Below are 10123 nucleotides of genomic sequence, written 5' to 3' on the forward strand. Positions count from 1 at the left end.
CATTCACTTGCACATGGGCTCTAGTGTCATTTCTGTTGCTCAACTCTATAAGTCCGTCCTCCAAACGGAGCCTATGATGGAACATGTCAAAGAATAGAATTAGCGGGGCTGGCTACATGGCTCTACAGCAGTGACCTCACTGACCCTATTCCCGTCTTCCACCCCCCCCCCCCACCATTTTTATACTCTCCTTCAGTCTTCCAAATGGGCTCTTCCAACTTCCAATGCGCTCTATTTGTCAAGTAGGCAGTTCCCACCACTTACTCTCAATGGGTAACATAGGAATACCAATCGAGTCTGACATCAGCCATTGAGAATGAGCAGAGGGAACTGCCAACTTGACAGGCTAAGAGCACCAGAAACAGATCTATGGAGGGCAAAGGCAGAAAAGTATCAAGAAAAAAAAAGTTAGAGGGGTGGGAATAGCGCCAGCAGAGCCATGCATTCTACGCCATGACAGGTCCTCTTGAAGCAAGCAATGATAGTATCGATTAGCACTTGGCATGTGGCTTCATTAAGGTCATGAAAAAGGACCCAAACTGCAAACAAGTGAACTCTAGAAGGAAAAAAAAGGAGGGCCACATGTAAGCCAGAAGTGTTCTCCTTTGGCTTACCCCTGGAAAGTTTCCATCGGGATATCTTGAACAATTCTGCTCCTCTAATGGAGCAATGAGCAGGGCCCGGGTCTCTGTCCCAGAAGCTCCAATGACAGTCTATACTGGGCCTGTATAGTTAGGATCGCACACAATTTCAATTGCAACTGTAGCAGATTGTAGATTTAAGCAAAAAAAAAAGTGTAACAAGTGCCCCTAGTACCAAAGCCGTAGGGACCTGCTCTCCTACAAGTCCTTGTGATGTCCCAGCTTACAAGCAGAAGCCGGCTTACCTGCCTATAGCATGTAGCTGAAGGTTTAAAGGGGCTCTCCGCAGAAAATCACTTCAAACCATTAATAGGTATTTGCCCTCCTCGGCGATCCAGCGCTGCAAGCCCACGATTCATTCGGTCTCTGTTGACAGCGAAGTCAGATGACCACCACCTGCCAATCAGATGCAAGGGCATCAGCGCTCACATTCTGGGCGCCATCATGCAAGAAAACGGCAATACTGTGGCCTCCGACAGGCATGCGGCAGTCACCTGACTTCGGCTGTCAGAGACCGGGTGAATGATGGGGCTGCACCAGCGGGTCGCCAGGGCTGAGGAGGGTAAGTACCCATTTGTTGTATTGTTTTAAGTGATGTGGCACTACATTTTAGAATTCAAGTTGTTAAAGGGACGATCTGGTTAGAAAATCAACCATAGATTAGGGCAATTCCCTAACCAAACATGGCGTCCCCACACATCGTACTCCAGATACTCACGGATTTAGTAGCGTAAAAATGGTGTTACGTAGCACGCGGCGAGTGGCATATTGCTGGGGAAGCAGTGTGACTACATGATCATCTTGTTTCGCGGGTCTCTATTACCATCTGCAGATATTGATCACGTCAACAACAACAAACAGAGGCACGCAGCTCTCCCGGGACCTCCGCGCTTATTATATAGCCGCGGAGAGAAGCCCTCCCGCAAATCACTGCGACCGCAGGAGGATCAGATGACTCGTAACCCGATGAAAACGACCGCTTACACCAAGTGACGTCACCGGGGGCTTCTACACATGTACAGTTATAGGTCATACATGTAGGACTACACGCAACCCCGATCATGTATCACGCCGTGTAGCTAGGAGAAGCAGGACAGACCTACGCCGGGCAAGAGAGTCATAAGACGCACAGACCACCAGTCAACGAGCGGCATCCCGAAAATTAGAATGTACCAGTCGCAATAAGCGGGAAACGCGTTGGAAAACCACGCTGGACACTAATTCCAACTGGTGTATTCTGTCCAGCACCGATCACCCCTTATTTCTTCCTCTTCTCATTGGTTAGAGGTTCTGCTCTCACAGGTACTGTTACTCCTATTACTCCGCCTGTCACTCGCTCAGTAATATTGCTCTATGGAACAACTGTTTTATTAATATGTTTTTTAATCTGGAAAATTGTAAACAATTAGCTCTCAACGGGCGAGAAGTGACAAGTTCCTTCCTTCCCCGTCAGCCCCTAGCTGTTGCCCCCCTCCCATAGTTGTCTCCAACGTCACCTGATGTCGCGTATCGCTTATTTCTATGTAACCTCAAACTTCCATCAGCTCCATAAAACGTCTCCTCACGATGACCGCGGTGCCACCATCTTTATATTCCTCCACCTATGGACCGGCCGTGTACTGCTGGCCATCTCCCCCCATCATTAGAGCTCCTCTTCTGCTGTCACTAACAGCAACCAGAGTTACAGGGGACAGTGGTAGGGGTACAGCCCCTCCCAGCTCGCCGTCGTGCCTCCCCAATCAGTAGAGCGCCTCAGCGCGCTGCCAGGGCCCCCCCCCCCAATCACTAGAGTCCCTCGGCGTGCCGCTGTGCCGCGCGCGCGATCACTAGAGCCCCTCGACGCGCCGCCGTTCCCCTCTGATCCCTGTGGCCCCTTGACACGCCGCCATGCCCCCCTGATCACTAGAACCCCTCAAAGCACCGCCGTGCCCCCCCTGATCCCTGCGGCCCCTCAGCGCGGAGCCATGTTCCGCCGTTCCCTGCGGCCCCTCAGTGCGCTACCAAGCCCCACAGATCACTAGAGTCCCTCGGGCGCCGCCGTGCCCCACAGATCACTAGAGCCACTCAACGCGCTGCCGTGCCCCCCTTAATCCCTATGGCCCCTTAACGCGCCCCCCTTAATCCCTATGGCCCCTCGATGAGCCCCCCCAATCCCTATGGCCCCTCGACGAGCCCCCCCCTCAATCCCTATGGCCCCTCGACGAGCCCCCCCCCTCAATCCCTATGGCCCCTCGACGAGCCCCCCCCCCTCAATCCCTAAGGCCCCTCGACGAGCCCCCCCCCTCAATCCCTATGGCCCCTCGACGAGCCCCCCCCCTCAATCCCTATGGCCCCTCGACGAGCCCCCCCCCTCAATCCCTATGGCCCCTCGACGAGCCCCCCCCCCTCAATCCCTATGGCCCCTCGACGAGCCCCCCCCTCAATCCCTATGGCCCCTCGACGAGCCCCCCCCTCAATCCCTATGGCCCCTCGACGAGCCCCCCCCCCCATAATCCCTATGGCCCCTCGACGAGCCCCCCCCCCTCAATCCCTATGGCCCCTCGACGAGCCCCCCCCTCAATCCCTATGGCCCCTCGACGAGCCCCCCCCCCTCAATCCCTATGGCCCCTCGACGAGCCCCCCCCTCAATCCCTATGGCCCCTCGACGAGCCCCCCCCCCCCCTCAATCCCTATGGCCCCTCGACGAGCCCCCCCCTCAATCCCTATGGCCCCTCGACGAGCCCCCCCCCCCCCTCAATCCCTATGGCCCCTCGACGAGCCCCCCCCCCTCAATCCCTATGGCCCCTCGACGAGCCCCCCCCCTCAATCCCTATGGCCCCTCGACGAGCCCCCCCCCTTTAATCCCTATGGCCCCTCGACGAGCCCCCCCCCTTTAATCCCTATGGCCCCTCGACGCGCCCCCCCTTAATCCCTATGGCCCCTCGACGCGCCCCCCCCCTTAATCCCTATGGCCCCTCGACGCGCCCCCCCCTTAATCCCTATGGCCCCTCGACGCGCCCCCCCCTAATCCCTATAGCCCCTCGACGCGCCCCCCCTTAATCCCTATGGCCCCTAGACACGCCCCCCCCTTAATCCCTATGGCCCCTCGACACGCCCCCCCCTTAATCCCTATGGCCCCTCGACACGCCCCCCCCTTAATCCCTATGGCCCCTCGACGCGCCCCCCCCCCAGTCCCTATGGTCCCTCGACGCGCCCCCCCCCCAATCCCTATGGCCCCTCGATGCGCCCCCCCCCAATCCCTATGGCCCCTCGGCGCGCCCCCCTTAATCCCTATGGCCCCTCGAATCCCCCCCCTCTTAAACCCTATGGCCCCTCGACGCGCCCCCCCCTTAATCCCTATGGCCCCTCGACGCGCCCCCCCCCCAGTCCCTATGGCCCCTCGACGCGCCCCCCCCCCAGTCCCTATGGCCCCTCGACGCGCCCCCCCCAATCCCTATGGCCCCTCGATGCGCCCCCCCCAATCCCTATGGCCCCTTGACGTGCCCCCCCCCCTAATCCCTATGGCCCCTCAAATCCCCCCCCTCTTAAACCCTATGGCCCCTCGACGCGCCCCCCCCCCTTAATCCCTATGGCCCCTCGACGTGCCCCCCTTAATCCCTATCGCCTCTCGACGCACCTCCCTTAATCCCTATGACCCCTCGACGCGCCCCCCTTAATCCCTATGCCCCATCGACGCGCCCCCCCTTAATCCCCATGGCTACTCGATGCCCCACCTTGCCCCCTTAATCCCCATGGCCTCTTAAAGCGATGTTGTGGCCCCTTAAAGCGATGTTGTGGCCCCTTAATCCATGTGGCCCCTCGACACGCTATTGTGCCCCCTTGATGCGCCACCGTGACCACCTAATCCCTACAGCCCCTCAATGCCTTGATCATTAAAGCACCTCCAGCACTTTCCTCCATCACTACACCCCCAGACTCTTCCTCACCCCATCACTACTGCACACCCCACACACCACCATAATCCCTACAGCCCCCCAGCTGCCATCCCTACTGCCCAACATACACCTCCATCACTGTGCTGTCACTATGACAACAGCCCCAACACACCGCCGTCCCCATCACTCCTGTCACCTGGGGATAAGCCTCTTAGTCCCCGCTGTCACCTGCTGTCATGTCCTCCACACCCGGCGGGCACCTAGTCTTGTAATCCCCGCAGTCCCCTCAGCACTGCCCCCTGCAGGGCTGCTCCCCCCATGACACATCTTACCTTTGGGATCATGATTACCGCCGGCCGAGCCGCTCCTCTATCCCCGCAGCATTCTACACTGTCCCCCTGCAGCCCCGTGCCTCCTCCGGTAGCTTCCCAGGCTGACCCACCCCTACCCTCCGGCCGCCTCCGGAAGAGCCGCCATGTTGTGGAGGGAGGGGGAGGCAGAAACATGGAGCAGCGGCCGCAGACTGGCGAGGAGGCGGGTCCGTCCTGTGAGCGAGCAGCCCCGGCCTCCATGCTAGTACGGCCGCCCATAGTGACGAGGAGCGGCGGGCTCTGTGCACACTGCTGCGGTGACCTGCGGCTGACACGGCCGTCTTGTCATGAGGGGAGCGGCGGGCTCTGTGCACACTGCGGCGGTTACCTGCGGCTCACACGGCCGTCCTGTCATTGGGGAAACGGCGGGCTCCGTGCACATTGCGGCGGTTACCTGCGGCTCACACGGCCGTCCTGTCATTGGGGAAAACGGTGGGCTCCATGCACATTGCGGCGGCTCACACGGCCGTCCTGTCATTGGGGAAACGGCGGGCTCTGTGCACACTGCGGCGTTTACCTGCTGCTCACACGGCCATCCTGTCATGAGGGGAAACGGCGGGCTCCGTGCACACTGCGGCGGTCACCTGCGGTTAACACGGCCGTCCTGTCATGAGGGGAGCGGCGGTTACCTGTGGCTCACACGGCCATCCTGTCATTGGGGAAACGGCGGGCTCCATGCACACTGCGGCGGTCACCTGCGGTTCACACGGCCGTCCTGTCATGAGAGGAGCGGTGGGCCCCGTGCACACTGCAGCGGTTACCTGCGGCTCACACGGCCACCGTGTCATTGGGGAAACGGCGGGCTCTGCATACTGCGACGGTTACCTGCGGCTCACACGGCCGCCCTGTCATGGGGGAAACGGTGGGCTCCATGCACACTGGCGGCTCACACGGCCGTCCTGTCATGGGGAAAACGGCGGGCTCCGTGCACATTGCGGTGGTTACCTGCGGCTCACACGGCCGTCCTGTCATGAGGGGAAACGGCGGGCTCTGCACACTGCGGCGGTTACCTGCGGCTCACACGGCCATCCTGTCATGAGGGGAAACGGCGGGCTCTGCACGCTGCGACGGTTACCTGCGGCTCACACGGCCGCCCTGTCATTGGGGAAACGGTGGGCTCCATGCAGACTGCGGCGGCTCACACGGCCGTCCTGTCATGGGGGAAACGGCGGGCTCCGTGCACATTGCGGCGGTTACCTGTGGCTCACACGGCCGTCCTGTCATGAGGGGAAACGGCGGGCTCTGTGCACACTGCGGCGGTTACCTGCGGCTCACACGGCCATCCTGTCATGAGGGGAAACGGCGGGCTCTGTGTACACTGCGATGGTTACCTGCGGCTCACACGGCCGTCCTGTCATGAGGGGAAACGGTGGGCTCCATGCACACTGCGGCGGCTCACACGGCCGTCCTGTCATGGGGGAAACGGCGGGCTCCGTGCACATTGCGGCGGTTACCTGTGGCTCACACGGCCGTCCTGTCATGAGGGGAAACGGCGGGCTCTGTGCACACTGCGGCGGTTACCTGCGGCTCACACGGCCATCCTGTCATGAGGGGAAACGGCGGGCTCTGTGTACACTGCGATGGTTACCTGCGGCTCACACGGCCGTCCTGTCATGAGGGAAGCTGTGGGCCCCGCGCATACTGCGGCGGTTACCTGCGGCTCACACAGCCGTCCTGTCATGAGGGGAGTGGCGGTTACCTGTGGCTCACACGGCCATCCTGTCATTGGGGAAACGGCGGGCTCCATGCACACTGCGGCAGTCACCTGCGGTTCACACGGCCCTCCTGTCATGAGGGGAGCAGCGGGCTCCATGCACACTGCGGCAGTCACCTGCGGTTCACACGGCCGTCCTGTCATGGGGAAAACGGCGGGCTCCGTGCACATTGCGGTGGTTACCTGCGGCTCACACGGCCGTCCTGTCATGAGGGGAAACGGCGGGCTCTGCACACTGCGACGGTTACCTGCGGCTCACACGGCCGCCCTGTCATTGGGGAAACGGTGGGCTCCATGCACACTGCGGCGGCTCACACAGCCGTCCTGTCATGGGGAAAACGGCGGGCTCAGTGCACATTGCGGCGTTTACCTGCGGCTCACACGGCCATCCTGTCATTGGGGAAACGGCGGGCTCCGTGCACATTGCGGCGGTTACCTGTGGCTCACACGGCCATCCTGTCATTGGGGAAACGGCGGGCTCCATGCACTCTGCGGCAGTCACTTGCGGTTCACACGGCCGTCCTGTCATGAGGGGAGCAGCGGGCTCTGCACACTGCGATGGTTACCTGCGGCTCACACGGCCGCCCTGTCATGGGGGGAAACGGCGGGCTCTGCACACTGCGACGGTTACCTGCGGCTCACACAGCCGTCCTGTCATGAGGGGAAACGGCGGGCTCTGCACACTGCGACGGTTACCTGTGGCTCACACGGCCGCCCTGTCATGGGGGAAACGGTGGGCTCCATGCACACTGCGGCGGCTCACACGGCCGTCCTGTCATGGGGGAAATGGCGGGCTCCGTGCACATTGCGGCGGTTACCTGCGGCTCACACGGCTGTCCTGTCATGAGGGGAAACGGCGGGCTCTGTGCACACTGTGGAGGTTACCTGCGGCTCACACGGCCGTCCTGTCATGAGGGGAGGTGCGGTTTCCTGCGGCTCTCACAGTCAACCTGTCATGAGGGGAGCGGCGGTTACCTGCGGCTCACACGGCCATCCTGTCATTGGGGAAACGGCGGGCTCTCCGTGCACACTGCGGCGGTTACCTGCGACTCACACGGCCATCCTGTCATGAGGGGAAACGGCGGGCTCTGTGTACACTGCGATGGTTACCTGCGGCTCACACGGCCGTCCTGTCATGAGGGAAGCTGTGGGCCCCGCGCATACTGCGGCGGTTACCTGCGGCTCACACAGCCGTCCTGTCATGAGGGGAGTGGCGGTTACCTGTGGCTCACACGGCCATCCTGTCATTGGGGAAACGGCGGGCTCCATGCACACTGCGGCAGTCACCTGCGGTTCACACGGCCCTCCTGTCATGAGGGGAGCAGCGGGCTCCATGCACACTGCGGCAGTCACCTGCGGTTCACACGGCCGTCCTGTCATGGGGAAAACGGCGGGCTCCGTGCACATTGCGGTGGTTACCTGCGGCTCACACGGCCGTCCTGTCATGAGGGGAAACGGCGGGCTCTGCACACTGCGACGGTTACCTGCGGCTCACACGGCCGCCCTGTCATTGGGGAAACGGTGGGCTCCATGCACACTGCGGCGGCTCACACAGCCGTCCTGTCATGGGGAAAACGGCGGGCTCAGTGCACATTGCGGCGTTTACCTGCGGCTCACACGGCCATCCTGTCATTGGGGAAACGGCGGGCTCCGTGCACATTGCGGCGGTTACCTGTGGCTCACACGGCCATCCTGTCATTGGGGAAACGGCGGGCTCCATGCACTCTGCGGCAGTCACTTGCGGTTCACACGGCCGTCCTGTCATGAGGGGAGCAGCGGGCTCTGCACACTGCGATGGTTACCTGCGGCTCACACGGCCGCCCTGTCATGGGGGGAAACGGCGGGCTCTGCACACTGCGACGGTTACCTGCGGCTCACACAGCCGTCCTGTCATGAGGGGAAACGGCGGGCTCTGCACACTGCGACGGTTACCTGTGGCTCACACGGCCGCCCTGTCATGGGGGAAACGGTGGGCTCCATGCACACTGCGGCGGCTCACACGGCCGTCCTGTCATGGGGGAAATGGCGGGCTCCGTGCACATTGCGGCGGTTACCTGCGGCTCACACGGCTGTCCTGTCATGAGGGGAAACGGCGGGCTCTGTGCACACTGTGGAGGTTACCTGCGGCTCACACGGCCGTCCTGTCATGAGGGGAGGTGCGGTTTCCTGCGGCTCTCACAGTCAACCTGTCATGAGGGGAGCGGCGGTTACCTGCGGCTCACACGGCCATCCTGTCATTGGGGAAACGGCGGGCTCTCCGTGCACACTGCGGCGGTTACCTGCGACTCACACGGCCGTCCTGTCATTGGGGAAATGGCAGGCTCTGCACACTGAAACGGCGGGCTCTGTGCACACTTCGGCCGTCACCTGCGGTTCACACGGCCGTCCTGTCATGAGGGGAGCAGCGGGCTCCGTGCACACTGCGGCGGTCACCTGCGGCTGACACGGCCGTCCTGTCATGAGGGGAGAGTCAGGCTCCGTGCACACTGCGGCGGTTACCTGCGGCTCACACGGCTGTCCTGTCATGTGGAAAGTGGCGAGCTCTGTGCACACTACAGCGGTGACTTGCTGCTCACACGGCTGTCCTGTCATGAGGGGAGAGGCGGGCTCCATGCACACTGCAGCGGTCACCTGCGTCCTGCCATGTGGAGAGTGGCGGTCATCTGCGGCTCACACGGCCATCCTGTCATGGGGGAAACGGCGGGCTCCATGCACAGTGCAGCGGTCACCTGCGGCTGACACGGACATCCTGTCATGGGGGAGCGGCGGGCTCTGTGAACACTGCGGTGGTCACCTGCGGCTGACACAGCCATCCAATCATGCAGAGAGCGGTGGTCACCTGCGGCTCACACGGCCGTCCTGTCGTGAGAGGAGTGGCAGCCTCTGTGCACACTGCGGCGGTTACCTGTGGCTCACACGGCCGTCCTGTCGTGAGGGGAACGGTGGGCCCCGTGCACACTGCGGCGGTTACCTGCTGCTCACACGGCCATCCTGTCATGGGGAAAACTGCAGGCTCCGTGCACACTGCGGCGGTCACCTGCAGTTCACACGGCCGTCCTGTCATGAGGGTAGCAGCGGGCTCCGTGCACACTGCGGTGGTTACCTGCGGTTCACACGGCCGTCCTGTCATGAGGGCAGAGGCGGGCTCCATGCACACTGCGACGGTTACCTGCAGCTGATACGGTCGTCCTGTCATGTGAAGAGCAGCGATCACTGCAGCTCACACCTCTGTCCTGTCATAAGAGAAGCGACAGGCTCCATGCACACTGCGGCGGTTACCTGTGGCTCACACGGCAGCCCTGTCATGTGGAAAGTGGCGAGCTCCATGCACACTGCGGCAGTCACCTGCGTCCTGTCATGTGGAGAGCGGCGGTCACCTGCGACTGACACGGCCGTCCTGTCATGGCGGGAGCGGCGGGCTCCGTGCACACTTTTCTAATGCAAATGTTTTTGCACATATGCCCTTAGGCCCGGCTCACATGAGCATATCTCCCAGCAGGCAGGTTGTGAGATTTACATATG

The 10123-nt window shown here is 61.7% G+C and overlaps 1 protein-coding gene across 2 annotated transcripts in view; it reads right to left on the reverse strand.

Moving 5' to 3' along the window:
- Window positions 1-4961, reverse strand: part of SNX13 (sorting nexin 13) — a 117177-nt gene extending 112216 nt beyond the window's left edge. For both annotated transcript variants that reach the window (XM_066585354.1, XM_066585353.1), the window contains exon 1: window positions 4849-4961. In XM_066585354.1, the coding sequence (XP_066441451.1) occupies window positions 4849-4860 (12 nt within the window). In that variant the 5' untranslated portion in view covers window positions 4861-4961. The remainder of the gene's footprint in view (window positions 1-4848) is intronic.
- Between the last annotated feature and the right edge of the window lie 5162 nt (window positions 4962-10123).

Source organism: Eleutherodactylus coqui, chromosome 12 (genome assembly GCF_035609145.1).
Source record: "Eleutherodactylus coqui strain aEleCoq1 chromosome 12, aEleCoq1.hap1, whole genome shotgun sequence".
Taxonomy (NCBI): domain Eukaryota; kingdom Metazoa; phylum Chordata; class Amphibia; order Anura; family Eleutherodactylidae; genus Eleutherodactylus; species Eleutherodactylus coqui.